General features: G+C 33.7%; 1 protein-coding gene across 3 annotated transcripts in view; it reads right to left on the bottom strand.

Annotated features, from left to right (window-relative positions):
* The window catches only part of LOC129750145 (uncharacterized), a 531,649-nt gene that overhangs the window by 107,053 nt on the left and 403,625 nt on the right, over window positions 1–20,971 (bottom strand). For 2 of the 3 annotated variants that reach the window (XM_055745386.1, XM_055745387.1), the window contains one exon: window positions 7,235–7,492. The exons of the other annotated variant lie outside the window; for it this stretch is intronic. In XM_055745386.1, coding sequence (XP_055601361.1) covers window positions 7,235–7,492 — 258 coding nt within the window. The remainder of the gene's footprint in view (window positions 1–7,234; window positions 7,493–20,971) is intronic. 3 annotated transcript variants of the gene reach the window in all.

The following is a 20,971-nucleotide window of genomic DNA, read 5'->3' as shown; positions in this document are numbered from 1 at the left end:
AAATTCTTTTCAATTGAACCCGTCAGAAAAGGCAAAGTTTTGAGTCTACGGTAGTCAAGCCGTGTCTTGGAAGGGTTCTTACTTTGCAGTTAGAAGGGACAATTTTAGCTTTCCTGTTCCGGAAAGATGGGTTCTATTCAGACTGGAGTTCCCGTATTCACCGTTTGGACACGGATCTACTAACGATGGCAACGAGCGCTTCCTTCCGGTGGCCCAACATGGAATGTTCTTCGGAAAGTTGTTTTTTTTTCGCTACTTCTTTGCATTGATCATTGTGCGACCAGGAGTGGATGACTGCGCCAATTTTTTTCCCTCTTCATTTTTTTTTCTTTCTTCATTGCACGCTTAAGCTTGTCATTGGCTTAAATGATCCTGGGAGGACTTTTTAGCATCTTTTTCATCTCGTTTCGGTATTGAATTTGGTCAATGGTCTACCGAAACGATCCTTTTTTTGTTCGGGAAATGTTTTTATGTGCGGAAGGAATCATTACGTTGTATTTTTTCAGCTAGTCGCAGATAAAAATATCCTTGCGTGATTTGGGTGATGACAGTTGAAAATTTGATGCTAGATAAATTGAAACCCTTTTGCTGACAACCGATCACGAAGTGTGGCGATTCATTGTGAACCAATCAACTGGAACCGAATGCATTCATCATATTTAATTTGTTACATTTGATGTAAGAAGTTACATGGTTGTTGAACAAGGATTGAAACAAGACTTTTCAATCGACATCGATACTAAAAAAGTTTTATTTTTAAGACATCGAAACACGTACATGTGTAGAAAGGGCCCTCCTCAAACCTCAAGGTCCCGGGGGGGGGGGGGGGGGGGGGGGGGGGGGGGGGGGGGGGAATTGAGTATAAAACTCTCACTTTGTTTTTAAATACCGTACAGTACCACGCGGAGTAAAATTCAAACTACCTTAAGTAAGACTTTTCAATCGATATTAAATTCATAAAGAGGCCGTTCAGATACACCGTGGACAGAAAAATGAGATCCCTTCTTCTACGCCTTCAAGGACAAGCGTCGAAATGATGTCCCGAAAGTAGACTCCATTATTTACAATTTGAGCATAATTTTGAGAAGATCGACATTTGATTAATTTGATAAAAAAGAACAGCTTTATACCTTGATAGCATATTTTCCGATATTTAATGAAACATTTCGTTATGACTTAAAACTCGAAGTTACAAACCAAATAACATTGCTATTATGCCTATAAACAACTGAAAATTTCATTTCTCAACTTATCTTCAGCTAGACATGCCTTCGCATCTGGTACCTTTAAATTTGTCAAACAGTGTCAGTATTTCTCTTGGAATTTTCAATATAATGTCGAGCTCAAGTCATTGTTTTGATATACATTCCCAGTCGAACCTCTGAATTTTACTCTCTTCAGACTTAAAATTTTTTGTAATATTCGAACTCGAAGCATTCAAGATAATTGAAATCTTCTTCTGTTGGACCTACAATCGCTTCAATCCGTTAGTTGAAAAACTTACAAATATTATCAAATAGTATACGAAAATTATTACTATTATTAATTAACATATGAACGAACATACGAACTTCTCACCTTCCATGTGCTTTCACGCCTTTCTTAATGTTCCGTACTCAAAGTCCTTAATAGTAAACAAGCCAACATTTTTTTGCGAATAATTAGGATGTACTCTCGTCCGTACTCAAAATTTATCTCTTGGACGACATGTCCAAGAACATGCTGAAACGACTTAGAACTCCCATTGCGATCATACTTTTCATGATGATTATAATTTTAATGGCATGTGCGGCGGAATGAAAACTAGAGAGAATTTATTTTATAGAAATTTAAAAGAAAGGTGGATAGACAGGCATTAGTGCGTCATTAGGAGAAAGCTTGATAGGTGTTGAAATTTTAGGCTAGAGGGCATGTTGATGAAAAGCTCCTATGAATTGCTCCCGCCTTTGCTCTGCACTAGCCAACTATACATGAGAAACTCAGAAAGAGAATTCCCATGTATAGCGAGCCCAGTGGTTTGAGAGCAAAAACGTAACAACCCATTAAAATCATATAACGATCATACTTTTCTTATTACTTCTTGTTTAGTTACAATGAACTCACAAAACACGTTTAATGTTGGTCCTCCCGATCCAACGTTAATTCGTGAAATGAACCTCCAGAACACTCTTCATGTTGGTCCTCCCTATCCAACGTAAACTCGTCAAGTGAACCTTCAGAACACTCTTCAAGTTGGTCCTCCCATTCCAACGTAAATTCGTAAAGTGAACCTTTAGAACACTCTTCATGGTGGTCCCCCCGATCCAACGTAAACTCGTCAAGTGAACCTCCAGAACACTTTTCCTTTTGGTCCTCCCATTCCAACGTAAACTCGTAAAGTGGACCTTCAGAACACTCTTAATGTTGGTCCTCCCGATCCAACGTTTATTCGTGAAATTAACCTCCAGCACACTCTTCATGTTGGTCTTCCCATTTCAACGTTAACTCGTAAAGTGAACCTTCAGAACACTATTCATGTTGGTCCTCCCGATCCATTATAAATCCGTAAAAAGATTTGTTGCCCGTTGTTCTCAACTGAAACTTTGAAACTTTTTATAGATTTCGTTGCTTCAAAAAAGGTAATTTTTCATGAGAGTACCTGTCTTTTAGAAAGCTCCGCGCTTAATAAATAAATAAAAATCAATTAGACATATTTTCGTTTTGAAATTACGTAATTGCTTTATTGTTTATAAAAAATTCCTCTTGTTGAAATAAGCAAATTGTGAAATAAATTTCAATTAAGACTTTCCACCAATACCATCCCGAAATCTGCATTGAAATTAAAATAAAATAAATTAACAAAAAAATTGAAATAACAACCTTTCCAAAGTGTGTGCGTTTTGATTTTACGTTATCCTGCGCCTACGAAACAGTTTTCAAAGAATGAAAAAAAAATGAATTTACTGAACATTTCAAATTCAGTACTAAACTAAAATTCCAAAAGCAATGCTACCCCAGAGAGCAATCAATGAAAAACAAAATCATCATTGAAAGGTACCTATACGTTTCGAACCGAATGCAAAATACACGACTGTATGAATGGAAACCCACACGCACACCATATGCCTCCTAAGATTGAGCATAGTAAGAATTATAACTTTGCTGGAATAGAATGGAATGAGTAAACGAGAGGAAAAAAAGCTTTTTGAAAGCTTGACCACTTGTCCGTGTGTAAGTAAGAACGGTTTGGGTTTAATTATGGCAGTATGTGTAACTTTTAGTACAAATGAACTGATGGAAGCATAAATCGAAAGGAAAAGTCGCTCAAATCTACCTATCGCAATCTTCTATTCTCAGTACTTGTCTTGCTAGGGCATAATTCACAATACTGGAGATTAAAATGTCCCCCCCATCAACCATCTAATGGCAGTTAGAAAAACGAATATTTCCATTGGAATTTACTACCGCTCACGGGAGACTCAATAAAACGCCATCAAACTTTGATTCACACTTTTCTTTCACATTACATTTTTTTACATTTTTTGATCACACTTTATTAACCTCAAAACACACCAGCAGAAAAAAAAACATGAACCTCACTTTAAGCCTTTTATAGTTAACCTGGCTGGAAACCGCCATTGTGGGAAATCCGTTTGCAAGTTATCGGCTGAAAGGGAGACGTGCGTCCTGCCTCACTAGAGATCGTTTGCTAACTGAGGACGCATTCTAGCTGTGTGTGTACAACATGTGTGCACAACGGATTTCTCCGTAGTTCTACGGATTTTAGCATTTCTTCGGAGCTACGGATTGATGCTCAAATCTACGGGTTTTCAGCATTTCCTACGGATTTTCTACGGATTATCGAATAAATTCAAGGGTTTCTGCGGATAAATGAAAATTTTACCTGACGACCAAAAAAAATCAAGTTTTGTCTTACCGAAATCAGTACATTTTTCGATTTTTGTGAAATCTACGGACTTGAGTGGTTTTCAATCTGGCAACGTTGTACAATAAGGAAGAATGTAAGAGGGATACGATATACTCTCGTTAAATCCTAACGGTCGAGAGACTTGATGAAAACTCCGGGAGAACGACACAGTAATCCTACACATAGTGGTTTAGCGGATAGGCTGGCGCAAGTCTGGTTTTGGTTTCCACGCATACTGGGTTCGATTACCGGAATCGGCAAGAAAACTTTTGAGTTCGAATCCCATAAGTGGCCCACAGGTAAGATGTGTTTCTTCAAATAACACAGTATAAAAAAAAGAAATCAGTTGCCAGCTTATCGGGTAAATACATGGATGCCGAAATACCTGTAAGTAAACAAGCCCATCTGATTGATTTGTCAAGGAAAGGCTTGAATTGGTGATGGTGATGAAAATTAATGTCGCGAGTTTTCTGGTACAACCTTCTAGTGTAAGTAAAATAGAAATTTGTTTAGCACCGATTTCAACTTGCACCAGTCAAGTGAAAGGGTTGGACTTGTAGGTTACGAAAATAGTCAGAGCGAGTTCGCTATTTCAAGCTTCTAGCGTTAGAAAAAATGGGAGTTATTAAGCTGCGATTTTAATTTGCCACCAGTCAATTCAAAATGTTTGGCTTAAAGGTGACGAAAAAAAAAACAGAGTCGCGAGTTCGCTAGTACAAGCTACTTGTGTTTGTACCAGTAGAAACAAGAAAACCATTGAGTTGCAACTTGCCACCCCTCTCAGGAAAGGGTTTAACTTGTAGGCGACGAAAATATGTGTCGCGAGTTCGCTAGTACAAGCTACTAGTGTTAGTACAGCTAAAAATGACTTTGGCTCCGATTTCAACTTACCAGCAATCAAATTAAAGGGACTGTAGGTTACGAAAATAGTCGAAGCGAGTTCGCTAGTACAAGCTTCTAGTGTTAGAAAAAAAGCAATTATTTAAGCTTTGATTTCAAATTGCTAGTTTGTTAGTATAAGCTACAAGTGCTAGTACCAGTAGAAACAAGAAAAGCTTTGTATGCAACTTGCAACCCCTGTAGTGAAAGGGTTCATCTTGAAGGTGGTGAAAATATGTGTTGCGAGTTTGCTAGTACAAGCTACTTGTGTTAGTACCGGTAGAAATCAGTTTAGCTCCGATTTCAACTTGCGATTCCTTTAACGAGAGGATTTGAATTGTAGGTGACAAAAACTTGTTTTGTGAGATCGTTAGTGCATGCTACAAGTATCAGTACATTTTTTCATGACATTCACACCTACTAATATCAGCGAATTTCATTGCGACATTCTTAGAACCAACTGAACCAATGATATTCTGTAGACAGAAATGGTTTTAATGAGAAATACAAATACGGGATATTTTATCTAAAAACCAGGCAAAATCGAGGTATTTGATTTCAAAATTTTCGACCAAAATCGAGGCAATATCTGGTTAAATTTGGCCAGCACCTAAGTTATAAATAAAAATTATTATTTCATCAAAATTTATCAACGTGTTTATATTGTATTTTAGGCTTTAAAAAAACCTTTCATAATAATTTTAAAAAAAACTTTCTCTTCTGCTTTTTGAAGCATAATAACAAAAAACTACAAAACAAATCGTTTTATTTTCAAAAGTTTTATTTCAGAATGAGGAAAACCTCAGGCAAATTCCGGGGTTTTCCAATGGAATCCGGGCAACCGGGCCAGAACGGACTTTTCCCCATTCTTATATAAAATATTCGGGCAAACCCGGGTAAAACCGGATGATCCAGCAACCTGGATAAACACCAAACACACGACAGATTATGTTATTGATATTGAATTTCAAAAAAAAATATTCGTTCCACTCTTGAAATTCAGTGCAACCCCTTTCCTTTGTCAGATTTAGCTCAAATTTGGCATATGACCCTCTGATGATTTTTTAAAAATCATTTTAGTTTTTTTTTTGTTAGTATTTCGATTTTCAAGTAGGTATTTATTTAGTCTAATATGATAAATTCAATAGAAAATATCCCAAAAAATAAGGATTGAAACGTAAATAACTTTGCACCGGATGATACAAACATGAAAATTTGTTTAGCAAAGTTTGAATGCACAACAATCCGCAGCATCGACACTAAAAAAATCCCACGCTTTGTACACATTTTGGTGATATGAATAAAAAAATTATGGGTTTAAAGAATTTTTTTGTATAGTCTGATAATTTTAAATTTTGATCACAATTTGGTTAATTTTATATGTATAACGCGCAGTCTTTAACCCAATTTTTTTTTAAATATAAAAAATATGAACTTTATGGAAGTTTTAAAACCCACATGTGTTTAAAAATCGAATATTTGAAAAGAAAACTATTTGCTAAGATCGCATTTGTGGAACCTCTAACCATGATTTTTTGTTGTTGGCTTAATACAAAAGCTTGTTCTCCATACCCAAATCCATCATTTGGAGGCTGAGCCCCCAGTTTCTTCGATATTATGCAATTTCGGGACACCCTTATGGGCAAGTGTGGAAATTTAAATGAAAATTTTTATAAACATTGAAACCTATTTTATATAAATTATCAGCTCGATTTGTTGTTGCGTGTAAAAAGTACATCAAAATCGTGTCTAAATAACGCAACGTTGTCTTTTTTTCGCCAGTCACCTTTCAATCCGAGCTTTAAAAGTCCCAGAGAGATTGAAATTAATATGAAAAAAAATCAGTTGATGAATTGTTTCAAACAAGTGGCTCGTGCTTAAGACTCGACAACGTGATAAAAATTCATGTCCAGAAACTTGACAACCAGCACGATTCCTCCTTCATATTCGCACGCACAGTAAATAATGAAAAACAAAATAATGGAATGAAAAAAAACAACCAAAGAGCATGAATCAACTGGGCGGCACATATATTGATACTTTGTTCCCTCTGAATATCAATCAATTAGTGACAACACGTATGGTTTTTTCTCTCTTTTTTGTTTTTGTTCAACTGTCAACATGCATTTATACAGAGAGAAATGCAAATCGTCCATATTTCTCTGGGTGGTGGAAAAAAAATCGAATTTACAGTTCTTAGGCGAGAGTGGAGCCATTTCACCAGATTGGGCTAAGAATAATTAAAATTTGTTTTTGAAAAAACATTTTTAAATACAGATAACATAAAATAAGTCATTGTAGGTATTTCTTAACTAGTCAGAAGATCTGAATCCGGTAGACACATATTTTCAAAAGGTTGAAACATTTGTTTATTTACGTTTGATACTTCACTCAAAAATTTCATAAGTAAGATACCCTATTATACAAAAAAAATGAGGAAAAACTCACCAGTATCATCAATCCGACACTCATTGCCACGACAGACGATGGACTGAGTATCCTTGCCGTGGCAACCGAATCCGGCATCCGAATCCAGATCTCCTGCCGCCCCACTGGGATCCATCAGGGCGGCCAGCTGTTGGTGATGTTTGATCAACGCCTTGTCAAAGTATTCCACATTCTGATGAGTCCGACAAACTCGGCGCCGAACCTGGACACATTTGGCCGTACAAGTACTCCAGCTGGACCAGGAAGACCATCGACGGACTGGTGGAGAAAAGAGCCAAAAAATTGAATATTGCCATTGTCTTAAAAACATTTAAAAGCTATTTTGAAATAAAACAAAGATGCAGTTAAAAAAAACCTTTAAAATTTTTTGAAAAAAGGAATGAGAACCATTGGGTTTTTTAAAAACTGATTTATATTTTTGAATGTCTAGAAACTCTCTTAAAGCCATCCAATGAAAATCGCTTGCATTTTTCCTCTTATTGTTATATCCCAATCGACGAATGATTCACCTGATTAAACTGATGAAACTGGTAAAAAATCCACAACGTCATAAGGGAATATCTTCCAAAAGCCAGAGCTCAGATCGAGCAACAACAGTGAGGTTCCGTGAAAAGAAGTTTGAAAAATTCAATTTAAGGGAACAATTTAACGACTGAGACGGAAACTAAAATTGCGCTCTATTATTTTTTCGCCAACGGCATTGGTTTTTCGAGGTGTTGACAATAAAGCATGCAAAAAAGAGGAAAAAAAACCCTACAATAAATTTCTCTTCCACAGCACTGACAAAGAAATCACTTTCCACTTGTGCCGTTGAAGTTTTTCTTCTACATAGGTTCAGGGAATATATTGGAAATTCCTCGGCACCCCATTCATCGCTTTCGGCTGGAGGAAAGGTGTCTGTAGAAACATGATTGAATATCCGGTTGTGGATCTTGCCCCGGGAGCTCGATGAATGGAACCGATGAAGGTTCATCACAGGTTGTTTGCATATGAATGCAGTTTTTCGGAAGTGATTTGCACAATCTAATTGACATTTTTTTGTGTGCCTCGTTTTCTATTTTATTGTGGAATAAAGTGGTCTCGTGAGAGAATGCAGCTTAAAATATTCAAAATTTGGAGACATTTTTTCAAGTTTGGGAAATTGTTTGATTTTAAGAATAAGATGAGGTAAAAAAGTGTCCATGTGATGTTTTTGTTGGTTGTCTTATCTTAACATGTTTTAATTGTTCCTATCCTTTGGAACATATCTTACTCTTAATGTAACATTCAACAAGAGAATCAATTGGAATCAAGAGTAACTCTCGAAGGAATCACGATGTAACTTTAAAAAAATATCACACTCATTTCCCTACAACTGTCTCAAGATTTAAATTATTAAGCAAAAAAAAAGCATCAAATATCTCAGACGTAAAATTCAATTAAACAAACCACATTAAGATCAAATGATTTAACAAAATCTTTATAAGTTTAAAGTTATATGTATATTAGAATATCGAATGAAAAGTACAATGGGTAAATTTCTTTCGATTTGTAGATTATTTTTGATGATGATGATGATGGCCCTCCACTTTCCCCCGTACATGGGATCTTGGGCTGGATTATCTTGTAAGATATTTTGATAGTCTCCTCATGTTTGGTCGATTTTCGAGTTGCTGGTTTTTTTGTGAATGTATTCCCATGTACGTCCATCATTGGCTTTTTTATCTGCTTTTTATTTTAGTGCTCTCAATTATCAACTTTTGAACAGGGACCATCTGAGAAAAGGGATATTTCAGGGTATTAAACCCTTCCCACACACACATGAGTCCATTTCAGGGTTTTACCGCGCCCCAGATCGCGTTGCTTTTGATATTTGTCATGTGCGGCTCAGAGACGTTTGTTCAGTTGACTTCATCATCGTCTGGTAATAAATTACTCACATTAAACACGTACTATAAACTAAAATTAACTTTTACAAACGCCAAACACTTAATCTTAAAACGATTGAAATTCTCTTCTCTTTTGATTTCCGTTGGTAAATTATTAAATAGTCTTATGCCTCGATAAAACAATGAATTTTGCGAAGATGCCAATAAAAATGATGCAGATCGTATTTCACAAGCAAAACGTGTTCCATAGTGATGCAGGTCCGTTCCTCTTACTATCCGTTCTTGAAGATATTCTGGTGCTATTCCGTTCACGATTTTAAAAATTAAAATCAAGGTGAGGTATGTTACTCGCTGTCTAATTGATAGCCATTGTAGAGCACTTAGCATGTTTTGAACAGGCGTCCTTCGATGGCATCTAAGGATCAACCTCATGATTTTGTTCTGAAGCCTTTGTAGCCGAGCCATTTGCTGATCATTTGCGAAACATATTATAGACGGACAGAAGTCAAAATGCGGGGATATGATTGCTTTATACAAATAAATTAGACTCCACTGTGACAAATCTTTACGTAAACGACACATTAAACCAAATTTTTTGGCAATTTTTTTCACTGAATTGTTGATGTGATCTTTGAAGTTTAATCTTTCATCTATTGTTACACCGAGATACTTTATTTCATGAACTATATTGAGACGTTCACCATCGATACAAACGTTTACTGAATCACAGTTCATATGCTTGTTAGAGACGACCAAACATTTAGTTTTAGAGACATTTAGTTTTAACATTTTAAAATTCAGCCATTTATTCAAATTCACGAGATCACAGTTCAATTTATGGACAGCAGCACCAGCATCATCACAAGCAATAAATATCACAGTATCATCGGCAAATAAATTAATATCACAGTGTTTTAGAATTTTCTTCATGTCGTTTATATATAAAATAAAAAGCAGTGGCCCAAGAACGCTTCCTTGAGGTACGCCAAGCGTGGTTTCTTTGGTATTTGATATCACAGAGGAGTATTTGGTTCTTTGAAATCGGTCATCTAAATAGGATTGGAGCCATTTAAGAGCTGTGTCTTTTATCCCGTATTTCGAGAGCGTGTCAATCAGTTTTTGGCGAGAAATAGTTTCGAATGCTCGCTTTAAATCGAGAAAAACGGCAATGATTTTCATTTTTTTATCCAATGTTCCTTTCCATTTAGCCAGTAATAGGTTTAGAGCTGTTTCACAAGAGTGATTTTTACGGTATCCGCTTTGTTCTGCAACCAGTATTTTGTTAGCTTCAATGTAGCATAATAACTGCTCCTTCACTACTAACTCCAAAACCTTCTCATAAACTGGAAGCATATTAATGGGTCGAAACTCCTCTGCTTTTGATGTTCCATTTACTTTTTCAATCGGAACGGCCAAAGACTCTTTCCAGGACCGTGGAACGCTTCCCATCAACAAAGATTCATTGATGATCTGCAATAGTTTACCACCAATTACTTCAAATCCATCTTTCAATATTCTGCAGTTCACTACATCGGCACCAGAAGATGATCCCATTGTCCAGACAATTTTCTTTAAACATTCAAGCGTTGTAGGTGAGAAATTGGCTAATTTGCTTCGGGTATACAATCCTGTAAGTTGAATGGGCTCAGGCTCTGTTTCAATGGAACTACTTATTTCTTCAATAATTGATATGAAATATTCATTGAACATGTTGGCGATTTTTAACTGATCATATTCTTCTACTCCATCAAATTCAATAGATTGAGCTAAAGGTGCATCTGGTTTTATGAGCTTCTTGAGAACTTTCCATAGTTCCTTACTATTAGTTTTATTCGCGTCAATAGAGCGCTGTATGTATTCTCGCTTCTTTCTTCGCAGATTACATGAATACTCGTTTCTGTACACTTTATAGAGTGACCATGTACGATCAGTGTTACATTGCAAAAATTTCTGGTACGACTTATCCCTTCTTCTTTTCATCTGGGCAAGTTCAGTATCAAACCATTTTATTGATTCTTTGGCTTTTTTAAATTCAATGGTCACTAATGTATTGACACATTTTTGAATATTGTCGATTAAACTTTTTGCTTTATTATGTAGATTATCTAGCAACCATTCCGAATTTATTGGTTCTATTTGATTTCTCAACAACGTAAGTAATTTGTCAGGGGAGTAATTTTTCCAAATCTTTACCCTAATTAATTTTTCATCACAATCAATACTGTTGTTATCAATGTACAAACATAAAGTTTCATGGTCAGAAATTTTAAAATCGTTAACGGCACAAACATGAATATCACAGTTTGAGAACGCCATGTCAATCAGTGTTTGGCTAGTATGTGTTATGCGAGTATAATCCTTAACATGCTGTTTGAGATAGAACGAATTCATCATATTTTTCAGGTTTGCGGAATCTGCAAGATTTAACCAATCTATATTGAAATCTCCGACTATCAAGTTAAACTTAGATAAGTCAACAAATTCTTCTAACCAAGTTTCCTCTAATACTTTTAGAAATATGGCATCACTGTCGTTAGGTGAATGATACAGCACACCATATCGACCTGCAGTTATTCCTGAGAAAATTTCGATACCGACGAACCAATTTCGATTCATTTTAGCATTCAATAGAACCTTATATTTTATGCTTGTATGGAGATAAATCATAACTCCTCCAGTGTGCCTCGAATCAGAGAAGCAAATTACGGAACGGAAATTTGGTAGCTGGAAAAGGTTTACGTCTAATGTTTCTGTCACATGCGTTTCTGTCAGCATTACTAATTTTGGTTTCATCGATTGCACCATCAAACGAATATCTTCAAAGTTTGCTGTCATTCCTCCACAATTCAAATAAATAACTGTTGGTTGATTTTTATTCTGCTCTTCTAGTTGCTATGGACCATAATTCAAGAGACGACGTTTGTTTGCTACTAGTTTTTTGTAAACTGGACATTCTTCACTGTACGCAAAGTGATCGGTGTCCAAATTCATTTTTCGTTCTATGTTCATATTTCTGCAATTGACACAGCTCTTAAAATTTGACTCACAATCCGACGTTCTATGGTTCGATGCACAACGGGAACAAATTTCGTTATTTTTGCATTCTATGCTTTTATGGCCATACGCACAACACTTGAAGCAACGTGTAATGCTAAAACTTTCTACGACTCTGCATCTGTCCCAACCAATATTTACTCGACCCATTTCTAACATGCTTTCCAGTGAATTCACATCAACTTCTATAATTGCCGTATATTGTGTGAAATCTTTAAATTTATTAGCAAACATAGTAACAAGTTCTAAACTTTCTATGGACAAGTATTCATTCTGTTCGGTAAGACATTCTTTCAGATACTCTGCGGTCATTTTTTCAGATAACTCAAAAAAATATATAAGAATATATAACTCAAAAAAATTGATGCGTTTCCGAGGTATTTGGGTTTCGTAAGTGTCCTTTTAAAAAAACATTGTGCATTAAAGGCAAGGTCGGATAAAGGGAGGGGGAGGGAGGCAATAGGAGGCAATTACCCCGGGTAAAAGAGAAAGTAACTTTAATCATACTGCTTGATGTTCTAAAATTCGGGGAAAAAAGTCTAAAATAGAAAATCGGAATTAAAACGAAGCATATAACAGCTCAGGGGCCTCTTTGAAATAGTATCTTGAATAGCTTCACTTTGGTATATGTAAGTTAGGGTTGGGGGAAGGTAGGCTGAAGGAGGGATTGCAGAATTTTCTCGAAATGTTCCGTGCTAAGTAAATCAAGCCAATTTTTTTTTCCAAAACCTGGTAATATTTTGCCATTTGATTTCAAATTTTTCAACACAAAATCCAGACGAATCTAAGGAGAATAAAAAAAAATAAAAAAAAAACCGAGAAAAAACACTTAAAAATCTCATTTTTTTTAATCTAAGACGTAAGCAGCGTTTAAATTCATTTCAAGATAAAACCAACTGTTTAGGTTAATCAAGCTTGAAAAATTGCTCCTAATTTAAATTTTCTATAATAAATAATACATTACATTATCTTAACAAGGCCGGAACAAATTTCAAATCTTTCTTATGTCACTCGGAATTGGAACATCGAAATAGGGGGGATAATAAAGAATAATGCGAAAAGTAAATAGATTGGAATAAATTCTACGAAAGCTTGTATGAAACATAATACAATATCATTGCATAAAACCTATAAATCAAGTAATTTTTTATCGAAAAATTCAATCAAACCAAAAACACAAACGATGAAATAACTCCCATCTTCCAAAATTTGTTCAATAGTCTTAAAATCTTTCGGAAATTTGATTTTTTTATTCGAAATTTACATAAAATACTTCAAATTTTATTTATTCTCCGCTTTTTGTTTTTCGGAAATTGCGAGGGGGGGGGGGAAGACAAAAGAAGAAATTGATATTTGTTCAGACCGGATTAATAAAAAGTGTATACTTTAGGATAAGGACATTTTCTCTTCAAATTTAGAAAAAAAAGTCTCAACTTTTACGGCGCCTGGAAAAACTTTTCTTCGCTTTTCTTCGCATTGTCAAAATTGAAAAAAAAGCAATAATTATATCAGTCTATGAAAAAAGATTTGCAGTACAGAATAGGAGGCAGAACATAGAAAAATTTCCCCAATTTAATTAAGTACAATCGTCTGGCATAATTACAAGGTATAGGTTTATTGCATTAAATTTAACATTACTTTCGAAGAATTATTGAAATAATCAATTTGGCAATAATTCATGATTGCTAAAGTTTACTTAAGGATTTTATAATAAACATTCAAGAATTTTAGCAGAAAATATCCAGGGTAATGTCGAGAGTTGTTAAAAAAGGAAGAAAAATATTGAAAAACATTTGAATTTCAAGTTTTTTAAAGTTTTGCTGGGAATCAAATAAATAAAACTGGATAATTCAGAATTCTAACTTTGTAAGCATAGGTGTGAGTATAAATTGTGCAAAATTAATTTAAACTTTTTAATTCTTACTGAAATTCGCATTCGCTCATACCTTTTTCCGAAAATCAATTTCGATCAACACCGACACTTTGTATATACCTATATTTACTGCCGCCCAAGGGCGAAAAATGTGTATAAACCGCGAAGAAAAGCAAAATATTTTATCCTACATTAACCAAATCTATGAAAATTCCTTAAGTAAAAATGTCCGGAGAATCAATTGAAAATAGTTTTATATGCCGAACAAGCCTGTGAAAGGAGATAAGTGCCTTTTTAACTTCTTCTTCCCCTATATTTTTTAAACCATCCAGAAAAACTCTGAAAAGGTCTAAAAAAAATTGTACAAAAATAGACCTTTCTCGTGTGATTTTTTTTCAAGGAATCTGAGGGCAGTTTGAGCCACCACACTCTTCAAAAAATGGCGTTATTGCTGATTACCCTCATTTTCTTATATTTTTCAAATAATTATGAAAAACATAAATTCGGACTTCAAAATTTTCAACTAAATGAAACCTTTTTTGTGTGATTTTCTTCGAGAAATCGAATAAAGGCTGTTTGAGAATGTTAGGACTGTTTTTACCCTCAACTTCCCAACATTTTCCAATTAATTGAAAAAAGCATGTTTGGACTTGAAATTTCTGAACCAAGTGAGACCCCTCTTGTGTGTTTTTTTTTGTGGATGTTTAATCCTCCCTTTCCCAACATTTTACAATTAATTCAGAAAAATACTTTTTCGCACAGGAAATTTTAAAACCAAATGAGACTTATCTTGTGTGATTTTTTTCGAGGAATCGAATGAAGGCTATTTGAGCCATCGCACGCAATATAAATTATGGCCGTTTTACCCTCAATTTCCCAACAATTTTCGTATACTTCAGGAAAATTCATGTTCGGACTTAAAATGTGAAAAAAAAGAGACTTATCTTGAGTGGCTTTTATCGAGGAATCTAATGAAGGCAGTTTGAGCCACCGCGCGCTTTGTAAAATGGAGCTATTTATGGCGGATTTTACCCTCAATTTTTCAAAATTTTAAAAACTTCAACAGCTTTGGCGGTTGATTCATCAAAATGTACGGTTTTTACACCACTTTTTTGCATTTTTTGTAGCCATGTTCTAAGAAAATTCAAAAAATAAATTTATTTATATACATATGTACAACATATATCTTTTAACTTTAGCTTTCTCAGGAACTTAGTGATTTTTTTAGAGCAATTAATAACTGCCTTACAGCTTTTTCCCCGAAGCATGTTTTTTTTAAATAGTAGGTACCTAATAGTGTAATGTTCAAATGTGCAAATTTGGTGGCAATCTGTCAAGTGAGTTTTGAGAGAGCATCGAATAAATAAGTTATTGACCAAAGTGTTTGGGCCACATCTGCGCCAAGCTCGTGTGAAGGACCCGTCCATGGGGGGGGGGGGGGGGGGAGGGGGGGGCTTCGAAGTTCAAGTGTAGCTGGAAATAATAACAATCCCAAAAATATCCAATAAAAAAAGAAATTTATTTCTTTAACCATTTTGTTACTCATGACCATCATCGCAAAATCTCAAAAAAATAATAAACTTTAATGATACTATCCAAAATTATGCATATTCAATGTTTTAAACCAATGATTCTTTTCTGATCTAAATGTTTTAAGTTAATGTTTTCGATACACTATAAAAAGAATGCGAATTTAAATTTCGAATAAAAACAGAATTTAAAGTTTGGACATAAAAATCACTGCAAAAGAAATACAACATGTAAAATAAAACACCAGATTTTGAAAGAAATGAAATCCGGATTCTTAAATAATTTTTATTTCAGATCAGAAATAAACCATGATTAATTGTTGAAATATCCAAACGGTTGAAAATCCTTGCAAAAAAAAACATGATTTCAAATTGTAGATCAAAAAGGTTTTAATTGTTAATTATTGTTCATATTAATTTTCTTTTCTTTATTTTATTGAAAGGGTTTATTAAAAAAATCTTCTCTTTTATCTAAATTTCAGAATCATGATTTGAAATGTGAATTTTCTACAAGGCAAAAACCATTATGAACTTTAAAAAAATATTAAAAACAAATATGTAGATGATGATTGAATCAGATTTGATAAAAAAAATTAATAAATATTATTCCAAGATTGCCAGTGATCAAAGGCACAGATAAAATTCTTTCTTATATTCATGTTCTTCCGGTTATCAAAATAAAATGCTTCAAAAGTTTATTTTATTTTCATTATGTTATAATCAATTCCAAAAAGATAAAATAAAAAATAAATGCAAGTGAAACTTTTATAAATTTTCAAGCGCAAATCATGGTTTTAAAATATCAAGCTCTGAGTATTTTGTCGCCGTCAGCTGAAATATTGAGTTCTAGACTGGGAAGGAAAAAAGGTAGAAACTAGGTTGTTCTTATTTTAAATCTAGATTTTTAAGCTTCCAAAAAGATGTTTGCCGAACACAAAAATCAACAGTTGAAAAACAAAGGCAAATACATAGAAAAATATTCAAAAAAATGTCTTAAGTTTGACAGTAGAATTCTTTAAATTCATTTCAGTGATTTATTTCAGCATAAATTGAAATATAATATGAAGATGATATAGAGAATTTGCAGGTGCCTATGTTTTAATGATTGATTCTTTAGATTTAGACGTATTGAACTTAAATATCATGTTAGATTTTGTCAATCGTTGAAATAATTTATTATATTCTATTCAATTCAGGTTTAATATTTTCATAATGATAATAATTATGCATTATCTTTAAAATCAAAATTGTAGAGTTTTTTTTTTAATTTGGAAAGACAAGTAATTCTGAAATGACTGAAGCAAGTTTAAAAAAAAAAAGATTTATTTCATGAAACAAATTTTTTTAAATCTGCAAAACGATTAGATTTCTGCTTTTAAAAATATCTTAAATTCAATTTGATTAGATAATGTTTCTAAAAATGAAATAGTTAAAAATCTATTTTACCACAGAACTGGGCAAAGTAAACAAATAGAAAAAAAACTTTTTTCACAGATGTCATAACTTTTTGGGGTCTTGGAGGAAGTGAATAAAAACCTTTATTTTAAGTTTTTTGGTTATGGTTCAAAGTTTTGTCAGATAAGTGCAGAATTTTCGTAAATAATTTTTAGCAATTTTCAAAAGTTTCAAGTTTGTGAATGTTAAGTTGATGAAAAAGAAACACAACATAAAATTGAGGCTAAAATTGGTTTCTTGAAGAATATTTTGTACTTCATACAATTTCTAATGATATAACGATTTTTTTTTTATTTTAAATGGGATAAAAACTAAAGTTCTAAATGAACTTGTTAAGATTACCTTCAAAATAAAAAAACCAATTTTAAATAAGAATTAGGACTTTTGTTTTTCAAGATTTGAGTTTCAATACAAAAAGTTTATTAAATTGCAAATCGAAATTGACAATAAAAAATTAGTTTTAATTCGTGAGTGTCATATAGTGTTGAAAAATGAAATGTCATAGGTTTAAAGTGATGTAGGATAAAATACCGCCGGATGCGAGCCAATTTTCTAACATGTTGGTTAACACATATTTTTTTAACACTTTTTGGGATCAAGTTCATTTACGTTAATACGGGAAAATAATCTCGTGAATTAAAAATTTTTCTTGGAAAAATTCTCCATGTTAAACTCTAAAATCCCCCCCCCCCCCTGCTATTTTTGTTGACATTTTCCATTTCCTGGAGCTGGACCTTCGAAAGAACTCAAAATTTTCTTTTTATCGAAGTTATGGCCAATTATGCAGATTGTTTACCTTCTGCAAGAAAACAACATTGTTAACTTTTTTTCATTCTACCATTGTTTTTGGGGTATCAACTTTCAAAAACCTTTGAAAGTGCTATGGAAGGATAACGGTTGGTTTTGTAGGCATTTTTTTCAGTATTTTGGCCGATGATTGTGCCAATGGTAATGTACCACCTACCGATTTGCATCTTCCACAGATCGTCATTAGAATTTCGTGCTAGATATATTTTTTAATTTTTTTCCCTTTGTTCTCCGGAACATTCAGACGAGTCTTGTTAACGAAAAATTTCTGACCAGGAAATTCACTAGAAGCTCGCTAGAAAGTTCATTTTGATTTTCTCCGTTAACGGTTCCACTATTTTGCGCTAATTTAACCATCGTATTTTGTTTATTTTATCGGTGAACAGCATTTTTATCATTGAAACAGGATGTTTGGTCTGTTTATTTGTATGTTTGGTGATTTGGCGAAAAATTTACCTGCTTCACCACTTCCCCAGTTGAAAGGTTTGGATGACGTTTTATGAAACCCCTCACTTTCCATACCTTCATAGAATTCTATGATTAAGGATCTGCGATTGCTTCGCCTCCTCTACATAGTCAGTCAGTGAGCCTAGCAAAAGTTTACCCGATCAGTTTTGAGCTTTCTACAAAAATTGCCCTCCGCTTACATTCTTCACCACCTTTACACTTCTTCTACGAAGCGCACTCGCTTCATCTATCCAGCTATATTCTTCACAATTACTTAAACATTTCTACCTTAGAAGTTCATCTCGCCGCAATGCCATTAAAATAATATTATCTTCATAGAATTCATCATTCTTATTTTTAATCATATTTTGCACAGGTAAACAAAAGTGTAAGGGGTCAACTTAAAAAAAAATAAGTGAAAAAATACATGCATTCCGAAAATAAAAACCCGATTTAATACACTTAACAGTGGATTGGAGCCTTTCTAACAGAGTGTAAGTTATATTTGGAAATATTTAAAATAATATAGAATACACATAATAGATTCCTTCCCTCTGCATCATATAAGTATGATTTCGGATATTCAAACACGAAAAATTCCGATCTCAATATAAAAAAATGACGCATAGTACGTTTTTTGGGGAAAAGCGAACTGGTATGTAAGGAGTTCATTTTATGTATGGAAAGAATGGTATTTAAACAGTTGAATTTCCAAAACTTATATCACGCTGAAATGGTGCCGTGGTAGCAACCAGAACTTTCACGATGCTGGTCACGGTTCGAATCTTACTGTTTTTTTATGCTTTTTTTACTGAATAAGTAAAACCAACTACAATATTGATGGATAGCCGTAACACGTGGCCTAGCATGATACCTTTTTTAGAGCTCAACCATGCATAAAAGAAAAAATTCTCACAAAAGGAGGGGAAAGTAATATGACTTTTAAATGATTAATCTCATACTGGAAACTAAATCTGAAATCTTATTCTGATTCTAAAGTTTGAATTTTGAGTTACAACACTTAGTCTAATATTTGAATATAATTTCCAATTTCAAATTCCAGGTTGATCTTTAATCCGAATTCTTAATCAGAATTCTAAATCTGAATTCTCAATCTGAATTCTGAATCTGAACTCAGAATATGAATTATGAATCTGAATTCTGAATTCAAATTCAGAATTAAGATTTTAGAATTAAGAATTTAGAATTCAGAGTTCAGAATTCAGAATTCGAACGAACGTTCGTTCGTACTGCAAGTTTCCGCTTGTGGGACGAACCACGCTAGGCCTACTATTGTGTGGTGGTTGCTACAATCTGTCTCAACCACTGCAAGGTAGAAGGCCCGTGAGGAACAAATCGATGAAATGTGATGAAAAGTTTTCAAATTAAAATTACCCTTCCGCTCAATTTTCAACATCTTTCATCTTATTCTAATCTTCTATCCGTCTATAATCTTTCAATTCTTGAATATTCTTTCTCAAAGAATATAAATTTCACCGATATAGCCGATAAACAATTTCACAAAATAAAAATTTACGGTGATTAACTCTTCATTTAAAGAATCTGAATTCTGAATCTGAATTCTGAATCTGAATTCTGAATCTGAATTCTGAATCTAAAATTCTGAATCTGAATTCTAAATCTGAATTCTGAATCTGAATTCTGAATCTGAATTCTGAATCTGAATTCTGAATCTGAATTCTGAATCTGAATTCTGAATCTGAATTCTGAATCTGAATTCTGAATCTGAATTCTGAATCTGAATTCTGAATCTGAATTCTGAATCTGAATTCTGAATCTGAATTCTGAATCTGAATTCTGAATCTGAATTCTGAATCTGAATTCTGAATCTGAATTCTGAATCTGAATTCTGAATCTGAATTCTGAATCTGAATTCTGAATCTGAATTCTGAATCTGAATTCTGAATCTGAATTCTGAATCTGAATTCTGAATCTGAATTCTGAATCTGAATTCTGAATCTGAATTCTGAATCTGAATTCTGAATCTGAATTCTTTTAATGGGTTGATTCTCGGCTTTCAGTCTCAAGTTTTTTAGTAAAAACGACTTTATTTTTACATATCCAACGTTTCGATCCTTATAGGATCTTTATCAGGGACTAAAATTTATTACAAAATTAAGTTTACGTCTACAGAATCTAAGTGATTCTTACCGAAAAAGTTGTCGTTTTTTTGTCCGGTTTGATACGGCGTATCGTTTACTGCTGTCTGTTTCTGTTTCAAACTATTGTAAAATATGTTGGATTTTTTGTGTATGTTATAATTTTATGTGTGACTTACGGTTAAAAATTCTTTTCCAGGGCTATTGCTGATTTTTTGTAGGTTTTTGTAGCACTTTTTATGAACAAGGTACTTGCACTGTGTGTTTTATTCTATGTTGTTTTTTAATTTATGATGGCGGTGTACTTAAAGTGTCTGGTTGTTGGTTTATGTTTTTTTGTTTTGGTTTCTTATTTCGTATTTTTTCGAGACACTGAAATATGTTGTTGTATGAAATGTGTATGATGTCTGTGTCTTTTTTAATATTGATGGAAGAATTTGTAGTTTTTATGTGACAACTTTCTAACATATTTAGTTTGTCTTGATTGTCACCTCTGTCGATAATTTTCACTTTGTCTATATCGAACAGATGATGCATAGCTGCTTCGTGTTCTATTAATGCTGTCTGTTGTCGTAGTTGGATGA

This window comes from Uranotaenia lowii, chromosome 2 (genome assembly GCF_029784155.1).
Source record: "Uranotaenia lowii strain MFRU-FL chromosome 2, ASM2978415v1, whole genome shotgun sequence".
Lineage (NCBI taxonomy): Eukaryota > Metazoa > Arthropoda > Insecta > Diptera > Culicidae > Uranotaenia > Uranotaenia lowii.
Note: the sequence above shows the minus strand (reverse complement) of the source record. Positions and strands in the feature narration are given on the sequence as shown.